This window comes from Zingiber officinale, chromosome 6B (assembly GCF_018446385.1).
Source record: "Zingiber officinale cultivar Zhangliang chromosome 6B, Zo_v1.1, whole genome shotgun sequence".
In the NCBI taxonomy this organism is placed as follows: Eukaryota; Viridiplantae; Streptophyta; class Magnoliopsida; order Zingiberales; family Zingiberaceae; genus Zingiber; species Zingiber officinale.
Genome location: NC_055996.1, coordinates 59,002,605 through 59,014,271, shown reverse-complemented (window position 1 = coordinate 59,014,271; position 11,667 = coordinate 59,002,605). Strand labels below are relative to the sequence as shown.

Below are 11,667 nucleotides of genomic sequence, written 5' to 3'. Positions count from 1 at the left end.
TTCTGAATGCTATATTCTCAACACACTTCATTTTAGCGAAGTTGAATTTGTAGACAAGCCTAGTACCTTGACTGATTTTGTTTCTTCTACTTAATACAATGTTAAATCCGATTGGATGATTATCTGCCCCATGAGCTTAAGCTGTCAGTAAATCACTTGATTTATGCTATTTTATACAATATAATAAGTCATTCCCCCCCCCCCCCTAATTTATATCGTTTAACTTGTGTGCCTGCAAACAATTGTGAATTTTCCTCCTTTATAGAGAATTATATATCTACTTGCAGGAAAAGAACGATGTTAAGCTTCAGAAAGTTCTAAAGGAAGCAGCTATGGAAAACAAAACAGTAATATTAACAACTTTGAATGCTGCCTGGGCTTCTCCTGGTTCTATTATAGATTTGTTTTTTCAAAGTTTTCGGATAGGAGATGGAACACGCAGACTCCTGGACCATTTGGTAATCATTGCCTTGGACAAGAAAGCGTACATAAGGTGCATATCCTTGCATACTCACTGTTTTGCTCTTTATACTGAGGGAGTGGATTTCTCAGATGAGAAGATTTACATGACTGCTGGATATTTGTCAATGATGTGGAGAAGGATAGAATTTCTGAGTGTTATTCTCGAAATGGGATACAACTTTATTTTCTCGGTAAAATTCTCCTTCCTATGATTGGCCTTTGTAATATTCTGTTTGTTAAAGTACTGATGTGTGAAAGTGACCATACCTTCTGGATCTTCTTGTTCTCTAAGTATCTATTTCTATGTAGATTATCTTGCCTTTTTTTGTTCATAGCCAAGTTTGCAGGCAATGCTCTATTGTTAAACTTTGTTCCTTGTTTCTTGTTTGTGCAACATATTTTGTTACCCCTTCTTTCATCTGTTGCAAACGCATATAAGATAGAATCATATATATCTACAAATTTATGCATGGAATGCATGCCTAGGATAATATGTTGGACCCCGTGGTAGTTTTGATGTGATCAACCAAGTTGGTTAGGTCCTGCTGTGTTTGATCCCTGTGTCTGAGTGTGCAGGAGCTTAGGAGCACAGGAAGTCGAGCGGAAGACGCAGCTAGCAAGAAGGACGGCACGGGAAGGGAGCCGACGGGCTCGGTGCGTCCTAAGGACGAGAGAGCTGCGGAAGAGTACTCCGGTGGGCATGAAGAGCGTGCGCGGCGTTCGAGGGACGTTAAGCCGGGACGGAAGGCTGCTCGAGGAGAAGGCCGGGAATTGGGTTCGGGTGAGCCCTATTCCGGTTGACCGCAATCACCCAAAAGAACGGAGCTTCGGAAACCAAAGCGAAGAAGAAAAGGAGTCAAAAGAAGCTGGAAATTACTGTAGCAGAAAGTTACTGTAGCAGAAGTTACTGTAGCTTGAAGGCGCCTTAAACAAGCTTGAAGGCGCCCTTGAAGGCGCCTTCAAGCCTGTTCAAGGCGCCTTGAGCAGGCCAGTTTGACCGTTTGCGCTGCGGATAAAGTTTTATCCGCAGATCGAGTTGGAGGCACCTTGAATCTTGTTGGAGGCGCCTTGGACTCTCGGGATAAGATTTCCAGGGCCTATATAAAGGCCCCTGGAGCTAGGAATTCAACAACAACTCAAGCATTCAATCTGTAGTGTTTCCTAGCAATAGTTCTGAGCTTTTGAAAGTGTAAAAGGCTTCTCCGCCTTCAGCAAAGGAGAGTTTCTTTTAGTGCGCTTCTATTGCCCTGGATTAACAACCTCCTTGGTTGTAACCAGGTTAATTCTTCTGTGTCTTTCTTTTATTGTTTTATTATTTTGTTAACTATTGCACTAACTGAGTTGAAAGTACGAGGAGGGTATAGTTACTTTTTGTTTTCAGCAATTCACCCCCCTCTTGCCGGTCTCCGCTGCACCAACAAGTGGTATCAGAGCCTGATCACCTCAGAAGGACTAACCGCCAACTGAAGCACTACGATCAAGACGATGGCCGGAGCGAACATCCATCCCCCGAAGTTCGACGGAGACTTCGCCACCTGGAAGCGCAAAATGGAGATATTTTTTAAAACCGATTTTGATATTCTTATTACAATGAAATATGGTTTTGCAGCACCGAAAGACAAAGAAGAAAACACATGGAGCAAGAAGGAGCAAGCCGATTTCGTCGTCAATGGAAAGGCAGAGTTCCACCTGCTCAGTGTGCTGCCGCCGCAGGAGGTAAATCGGATCGGAAGCTACGACTCAGCGAAAGATCTCTGGGAGAAATTCTTGGAGCTTCACGAAGGTACTTCCGAAGCGAAGCTAGCGAAGCGCGACATCCTCCGGAACCAGTTAACGAACCTCTGAATGAACCAAGGCGAGAAGGTAGCGCAACTCCAAGCGAGAATCAAGGAGCTGATAACGCAACTAACGAACCTTGGAGAAGAGGTAACCAACCGGGATTCTATCCGATACGCGCTCAATGCCTTCCCGAGAACTCCAGAGTGGGCCTCCTTAGTAGATGCGTATTACATCTCTAAGGACCTCGAGGTAAGTACGTTAGAACAATTATTTTCCACTTTCGAACTTCACGAGTCTCGAGTTTCAGAACCCAGCAGAGCAGAGAAGACGAGTCAGAATATTGCCTTAAAGGCAAAGATGAACAGTTCTGATTATGAAGCCTCAGTCAACGAATCCGAAGCGGCACTACTGGTAAGACGCTTCAATAAGTTTTTCAGTACTAATAAATTTAAACCGCAGAGGCATCATCGAAAGAAGAGGACGGTTCGCTGCTATAACTGTAACGAAGAGGGGTACATCAAAGATGACTGCCCAAAGCTAGAGAGAAAGGAGAAAGAAAGGGAAAAGCCAAAATACAAGAAGCCAGAACCCTCCAAACACAAGAATCTGAAGGCTACTTGGTCAGATTCGTCAACCTCTGAGTCGGACATCGAAGAATTCTCAGGGTTAGCGCTATTGGCGAACCATCAACCGGAAGAAGACTCAAGCTCAGAGATGAGCATCGATGAATGGGGAGAAACCTCAGAAGAAGAAAGCAGCAGTGAAGGGGGAGCGTCACCAGACCAGGTAAGTAAGGTACGCAATCTAACCCCAACTCAATCTTTTAAATTTATCAAGTCCCTTTCTAAAGAGTTAGATCAATTAGAAAAAGAGAATGCTGAACTAAAGTTGAACCTAGCAAGAGCATGCCCGTTAGAAATGTATGATCATCTAAAATCAGAAAATGAAAATTTGAAATTAGAAATTGAAAAACTGAAATCTGATGCATGCTTAAATCAATTTCCAAATTCAAAATTAAGAATTTATGGTAAATTAAATTGGTATTTAAGGAAGCATCAAGGTCAACTTAGAAAAATACCAAGAAACTATGTACCCCATAGATTTTTGAATAATCCTATTGGAAGGAACCTCTATTGGGTTCCAAAATCTGTGCTTAATTAATTTTTAAAAAAAAAAATTAAAAGCTTACAGTGAGAAAATTAAACATTGAAATTCTTTATGGAAGCTTTGTCTAAGGAAGTGGTTGTTGCTCCAATAACCAAGAAGGCCTAGTGCCTCGCCACGACCTGGAAGCTAAAATATTGAAAGAAAATGTTTAATTAACTTTCTGAAAAAGCATTAAACAAGTATTAAATAATGCTTTGAAAGTTTATCAAATATTTGTTAAAATAAAAAAAATTTCCTAAGAAATTTTTTTCTAATTTTTTTTTGGGTTAGAATTTTTTTTGAATTCTAAAAGTTCATTTCACTTAACTTAGAAATTTTTTTTAACATTTATTTAGGATTTTTTTTACTTAGAATTTTTTTTTGGAAAATTTATGTTAACTTAGCAATTTTTTTTCAAAAATTCATTTTTAACTTAGAAAATTTTCAAAAAAAAACTTCAATCTTACTTGAATATTCTTAAGACCCCATTTTTGCTATGATCAAAGGGGGAGAGAAAAGTACAAGTTTAGGGGGAGTTAGAGAAAACTTAAAATTTATTTTTTAAAAAAAAGTGTTGCAATTTTACTAATTGCAAAAATTATCCTTAACTTGTTAGTTTAGTAATTTTTTTCTTTAAAATTACTGTTTTTGTCTATTTTTAACCCTAACTTGAACTTGGGTTGAAGCACATCAAAACGGGGGAGATTGTTGGACCCCGTGGTAGTTTTGATGTGATCAACCAAGTTGGTTAGGTCTGTTGTGTTTGATCCCTGTGTCTGAGTGTGCAGGAGCTTAGGAGCACAGGAAGTCGAGCGGAAGACGCAGCTAGCGAGAAGGACGGCACAGGAAGGGAGCCGACGGGCTCGGTGCGTCCGAAGGACGAGAGAGCTGCGGAAGAGTACTCCGGTGGGCGTGAAGAGCGTGCGTGGCGTTCGAGGGACGTTAAGCCGGGACGGAAGGCTGCTCGAGGAGAAGGCCGGGAATTGGGTTCGGGTGAGCCCTATTCCGGTTGGCCGCAATCACCCAAAAGAACGGAGCTTCGGAAGCCAAAGCGAAGAAGAAAAGGAGTCAAAAGAAGCTGGAAATTACTGTAGCAGAAAGTTACTGTAGCAGAAGTTACTGTAGCTTGAAGGCGCCTTAAACAAGCTTGAAGGCGCCCTTGAAGGCGCCTTCAAGCCTGTTCAAGGCGCCTTGAGCAGGCCAGTTTGACCGTTTGCGCTGCGGATAAAGTTTTATCCGCAGATCGAGTTGGAGGCGCCTTGAACCCTGTTGGAGGCGCCTTGGACTCTCGGGATAAGATTTCCAGGGCCTATATAAAGGCCCCTGGAGCTAGGAATTCAACAACAACTCAAGCATTCAATCTGTAGTGTTTCCTAGCAATAGTTCTGAGCTTTTGAAAGTGTAAAAGGCTTCTCCGCCTTCAGCAAAGGAGAGTTTCTTTTAGTGCGCTTCTATTGCCCTGGATTAACAACCTCCTTGGTTGTAACCAGGTTAATTCTTCTGTGTCTTTCTTTTACTGTTTTATTATTTTGTTAACTATTGCACTAACTGAGTTGAAAGTACAAGGAGGGTATAGTTAGTTTTTGTTTTCAGCAATTCACCCCCCTCTTGCCGGTCTCCGCTGCACCAACATAATAGTTTGCTCGAGTGTATGAAAGTGTATCCAATGGGATAGGCATTAAGTTGTCCATATAAGCATCAATATGTGACAGACTCATTGTTATCCATGCTCTTACTGCCTAATATTCTTTATATAGCTTTGCATATAATTCTGTTAGCAGGAACTGCTAACATCTTGTACTACTGATACTCTGCATGTTGTATCCTTTTTAGTCTTAGTTTACTAATATATTATTTATGTGTTTTTACAGTTTACAAATCTCAAGTACTCCAGAGTTGAAATTGATGAATTGCAGTTCGAGTGGGCTGAATGCATGCTAGATTACATTTGAAGTGCGGTTCTACCTTGATGTGTTGTTAAAAGAATGTTATACCTTGATTAGAATATCTATTAGCTTTTGATGTAAAAAGAATGTTTGTATATTTTATGGATACTGTTGTAAGAAGAATATTTATGTAATTTGTGAATATTTGTGTATTTTATGGATAATGTTGAATGAAGAATATTTGTGTAATTTGTGAATATTTGTGTATTTTTTTTGTTACTGTTTCGGAAATCAAATTTTTACTGTTAAAAAATACTGATATTACATCGGTTTTCCACCGTTACAAAACTGGTGTTATTAACTAATATTACATCGGTTTTACACCGTTGATGAAACAGTGTCGTTAAGTGATACTACACCGGTTAATAACCGATTCGAACACCGGTGTCGTTAAGTGATACTACACCGGTTTTAAACCGATGTCTAAAATGGCAGATTTTTTACATCGCCTTCATAGACATCGGTCGAAAATGTAATAGACACCGGTGGAAAACCGATGTCTATGAGGGTTTTTCTTGTAGTGATAGTATCATCAAACCTTTTAAGTCATACTTAACCAGAATCTCAGAACAGGGGTATTACAATCATCCCCACTTAAAGACACAATGTCCTTGTTGTGTAACCACGAATCACACCACAGACAAATCCCAAAATCTCCCTCGCTAGGTGGTGCCCTGGGTGCTCCTGCCACAGGTGTACTCATGGTCGCAAGGTCACTCTAATACCATTTGTAATGCCCCGACCTGGGTGGGCCCCACCTGGAATGAACCGAGAATGCCACCAGAATTACCCATCAGGTTGACGACTAGCTCCACAGACCACCGAAGGTCCTTTCAACGTGCTTTGTCCTCACTCGCATGCATCTTGGAAAACTTCCCAACAGGTTACCCATCCTCAGATTTCTCCAAGCCAAGCACATTTAACTTTGGAGTTTTTAAGTTTGGGCTTCCGAAAAGGAAGGTGCACCTTGGTGATATGGATAGTACCATCTAACTTTTTAAGTCATACTTAACCAGAATCTCAGAACCGGGGTATTACAATTGCATCATATGAAAAGGTGGGCCTTAGAGGACGATGAAAAAAATGAGTGGTGGTGCCACGTGGCACTCCCCCTTATATGGGCATTTATAATAGATGCGACACGTGAAGCATTTTGTAGACAAAATGTCCTTTCATGCGTTCTCGGTAATGGGTAAAGCAAAAAGCAGACCAATTTTTGAAAAAAATTACTAATTACATAAGGAGCGATCAAGAACATGAATTATATGATGACCCTAGTGCAGAGGGCGACCGAGCGAAACTACAACTCGGGTCTAATCAGTCAACTGTACCTCTTTCGACTAAACTTGAAGGGAAAGCTAGTGATACGGGTTATAATGAAGGAACCCAGATGATGATGTGGCGATCAAAGTCAAGGTGATGGGGTGGTCAAAGTTAGTATAGAGGTGTACTCCCCATCTGATTCCGTCACTCAACCACAAGACGCTTAAGTCTAGCTCGATTGAATAAGGACTGATCGGTTAAAGGGCGAATGAGTTTACCACATAAGATCGGCCAGCTAAAAGCCGACCGAGTTTAACACCCTTATTTTCACAAGCCTTTTTATGCTCGACCGACTCTAGGGTTGGCCAGATTAAAACTAGTTAGCTTTACAAACCTCCTATGAACTCTCAATCGGATAAAGGTCGGTTAGGCTTAAAGAGACACTTGGCCTCCTACAAACCTCATATGAATGCCCAACCAAATAAAGGTTGATCGAGCTTAAAGAGGCATTTCGCCTCATACAACTTCCTATGAGCGCCCGACCGAATGAAGGTCGGCCAGGCTCAAAGAAGCACTTCATCTCCTACAAACCTCCTATGAATGCTCGACTGGATAAAGGTCGGTCAGGCTTCACCTCCTACAAACCTCATATGAATGCCCGACCAAATAAAGGTCGGTTGGGCATAAAGAGGCACTTCGCCTCATACAATTTCCTATGAGCGCCCAATCGAATGAAGGTCGACCGGTCTCAAAGAGGCATTTCGCCTCCTACAAACCTCCTATGAACGCTTGACCAGATAAAGGTCGGCTAGGCTTAAAGAGGCACTTCGCCTCCTACAAACCTCATATGAACACCCGACCAAATAAACGTCGGTCGGGCTTAAAGAGGCACTTCACCTCATACAACTTCCTATGAGCGCCCGACCGAATGAAGGTCGGTCGAGCTCAAAGAGGCACTTCGTCACCTACAAACCTCCTATGAATGCTTGACCAGATAAAGGTCGGCTAGGCTTAAAGAGAAACTTCGCATCCTACAAACCTCATATGAACGCCCGATCAAATAAAGGTCAGTCGAGCTTAAAGAGGCACTTCGCCTCATACAACTTCCTATGAGAGCTCGACCGAATGAAGGTCAGTGGGCTTAAAGAGGTACTTCACCTCTTACAAGCTTCATATGAACGTCCGACCAAATAAAGGTTGGTTGGACTTGAAAAGGAACTTTGCCGCATACAACTTCCTATGTGCATCCGACCGAATGAAGGTCAGTCGGGCTCAAAGAGGCACTTCGCTTCCTACAAACCTCTTATGAATACTCGACCGAATAAAGATCGGCTAGGCTTAAAGAGGCACTTTGGCTCCTACAAACCTCATATGAACACGAAGATGAGAGCTCTAATTTGTAGAACAGCACATTAGAGAAAAAAAATAAAAAGTTGATGGCTCTCACATCATATTTTAGAAAGAGAAGTGAATAAAGAAGAATTGTTTGATGAGTTTAATATTGCAAGCCATGAGAGTTATTTAAACAGGCTGTCCAAATAATAGACTATGCTAAACTTAAAAATATTATCATTTACTATTGATTTGTATGGATCTTTGATTATGATATAAATAAGATAAATTTTAATTTATTAAAATTAATTTAAAATTTTTATTATTATTGCTGTCATTATACACCGATCCAAACAACTGCATGCTAAAACATATTAGTTACGGCTAGAGCATATATTACCAGTTCCATTATTTATTTCAAACTTTCACAAAGTATTGCTACATGCAGCTTGTCAAAATTAAAGGAACAAACAATGACAGTCCGAAGAATGGAAAAAAAAGGAAAAAACATAAACCCGATAACAATTATAATTAATCATATAATTAACCATTGTATAGTTAATTAGCTCCTAGTTAATTAATTGCTTTGACCGCCTCAAATCTTGGTTCTTTGGGCATGTACTTCTGCTTCACGTACACGTCCATGTAGTCCCCGAAGAGAAACTCGGGGTAGGCGCCAGTGGTCTCGTCGACGGCGGAGGCCGAAGCCGGACAAATGACGGCCTTCACTGAAGGGTTGTAGAAGGAGGCGACGGAGCGACGGTTGCCATTGCCGGTGGCGAGCACGCGGTGCCACACGCTCTTGTACCGCCCATTGCTGACCACCTCGATCTGGTCCCCGGTGTTAATGACGATGGCATTGGCCAACGGCTGCACGTCCACCCACTCGCCGTCCTTGAGGATCTGCAAGCCTCCGACACGGTCATCTTGGAAGAGGAGGATGACGCCGCCAGCGTCGGTGTGGGGGCGGAGGCCCAGCTCCACAAGGTCCAACCGCGGGCAGGGCGGGTAGTGGCTCACCTTAATTCAATGACGCAACATCAGAATTAAAATTAATTGTTTTATTTATAATTAAAGTCTCTCCTAGCTCTGTCAAGTGTCGATCAATATAATTCTCACCTTGGTGCCGAAGAACGGCTCGTGCTCGCCGTTTCCGGTAAACTTGTTCTTGAAGGTGCCCTTCTCCAGCCCCAGGTTCTCTTCCATGGTTTCCATCAATTTCTCGGCTAACTTTTTCACCTCCGCTCTGTACTCCCTCATCGTCTCCCTAATGATCAATTGATACATCGAATTAATCAATTTATGTAACATATATAATAATTGTCATGAACAATTCATGGTGGTGTGGTGTGATATAATTAATTAATTAATTAATTACTTGAATTGGGGAGGGTGGGATGGCCATTGGTTGTCGTCTTGGAGAACAAAGACGTCCTCCCAGTCCACATCATCCAACTTTTTCTTGTTGTTGTTTACTTCTCCAGCGACCTCTTCTTCTTCCCGAACGAGTTGGTCGAGGAGCTGCACCGGCCTGGACGCCTTGAAGGCCTCGGCTCTGTGCCTGTAGCACACCGTGCACACCTTCTTCACGCGTTCTAGCAGCTCGACCGGAATCCCATGGTTCACCAGCTGCAAAAACATTAATTTTAGTAACATTAATTAATTCCTAAATTGACTGATCTAATTAAAACAGTTGTAATCTAATTAATTAACAGAGTCATAAAATAACAGACCTGGAAGAATCCCCACTGTTGGCATCCATTGTCGATCTGAGCCAGAGTCTCGGCCCTCTCCTTCCCTTCCAACTTGGAGAAGTCGATTACCGGAATAGCCATGGAGAGAGAGAGAGAGAGAGAGAGAGAGAGTACTGGTCGGCTTTTAATTTGCTCGGCTAGCTAGTTGCAATACAACTGCTGCTGGTGGAGTAGTACTGCTCGATCGGTGTGAGAAATTCCCGACGAGCGAGGGGGCGTTTTATAGAGCAGGATCAACGATGGTTCAGTACACGAGGAAGAAACCGAGAAGCTACTGAAGGAGCTAGCCATCCAACAGACTGAGCAATAGTTTTGTTCAAGTTGTTTTCCTCTTGTTTAATTTGTAAGAAACATGTGAGGAAAACAGCAGCCTTCCTTTCCTTGTCGTCTTCTTTAACACTGGTTTTTAGCTGGCACCCAGATTATATTGTAGAAATTATTCAAGGAATTATTGCAGGAGATGGAAAGATATGCATCATTAGGAGGAATATAATTACGACGACGACGACGACGTAGAATATCTGAATAATTCATAATTAATGGCAATGATTAGTGTTGATTTTGAATTTGTTTTATATGCTCGACCTTACCTTAAAGTTTTTATTGAGTTCAACTAATTATATCGTTTGAATTAGTTTATTTTCTTTATATTTATTTGTGAGAATCATATATGATTTAAGGGCAGCAACTATTTTTCATGGTCCTAACAAAAATAATCATATATAATTTTCATTTCCCAAATGATTAAAAACGAAAAGAAAAAAAAAACATGTTAAAGTTCTTGAACTAGATTTGACTAGTCAAACCGATGTCTTTTCAAAATTTTGGCACATTTATCATTAGTTACATGTTGATGATGAACCACATATTTGTATAATTAATTGTCGCTATCTATTAGTGATAAGATAGATACCATATATCATACTCTTGTCCTTTTCTTTTTTTATTTCTTCTTCACTAGAAATAATTTTCTCTGTTTTTAATCTTTCTTCGTAGATACTTCCTAACGATTATATTGTTTGGTCGGTCGGTCAGTCGGTCCATTTGTACCATATTAGAGCTGTCAAATAGATCCGACATCAAGTACCCAACTCAACACGCACATTAATGTCCCTTGGACAAATTTGTATTAATTTGACAATGTGCTATTAATTCAGATGTCATGCGTCCGTCAAATGACTTAGACCACAACTCGATTGAGCTGCTTAGATGTGAAGCATGACACGAAGAGCTAGCTTCACCTTCTCGACACCAGAAGTAGCCATCCTCATCTCTTATTCTTGTTCTCATAATTCATCTTATGATAAATCAACGTAACATTGCAAGTGAGACAAAACAGAACTAGCGATGCATGTTGAGAGCATCTTAAGAGTACCTTGGCCACAATAATATGTTAATCAGAATGAATTATTATAGAAAATAAATATGGACATAATCAAAAGAGCCGCATAGTTATTTTAGATGAATATTTAAATATTAATGAAACATGCACTAAATTAATATATTTTAATTAGTTATAATTTATATTAGTCATGTTTTTAATGAAATTGCATGGCTAATTAAAATACTTTTATTTAAATAGATGGTCAAACACAACTATTAGCGTACAATTCAATTCAACCCAACACATTATTATCTTCTTGTCATGCCCAACTTAACATTAGGCATCTAGGGTTTAGACGACCAATCTTATCCTATTGCTACCTCCATATGGCGTAGGAAAAATATTTATATGTTTCAAATGTTAATTGAATTCAAACACAATAAAAAAAATATATTTTACTATGTAATATTTCTATTGAAATATAAACAAAATGAGATTATTAGCTACTCGTTGACTTAAACAAATCGGATGTCTAATAGATAAGCAATTATTAGATATTCATCCTCATTCCTAGTCAAAAACCTTACTCGATTTTGATTCAATCACTTGCTATTCCTAAAGCTATATAAAATTCTACAAAATGACTGCAATGTGTAATGTT

The 11,667-nt window shown here is 40.4% G+C and overlaps 1 protein-coding gene across 1 annotated transcript; it reads right to left on the bottom strand.

Annotated features, from left to right (window-relative positions):
* Window positions 1-8,322: 8,322 nt before the first annotated feature.
* On the bottom strand, window positions 8,323-9,888 carry LOC121992504 (1-aminocyclopropane-1-carboxylate oxidase-like). The gene is made up of 4 exons (XM_042546948.1): window positions 9,662-9,888; window positions 9,307-9,557; window positions 9,048-9,195; window positions 8,323-8,948 (listed from the first exon to the last, which is right to left on the bottom strand). The coding sequence occupies exons 1-4, from the start codon at window positions 9,761-9,763 to the stop codon at window positions 8,502-8,504; spliced, it is 948 nt and encodes a 315-aa protein (XP_042402882.1). The 5' UTR covers window positions 9,764-9,888; the 3' UTR covers window positions 8,323-8,501.
* Window positions 9,889-11,667: the final 1,779 nt, after the last annotated feature.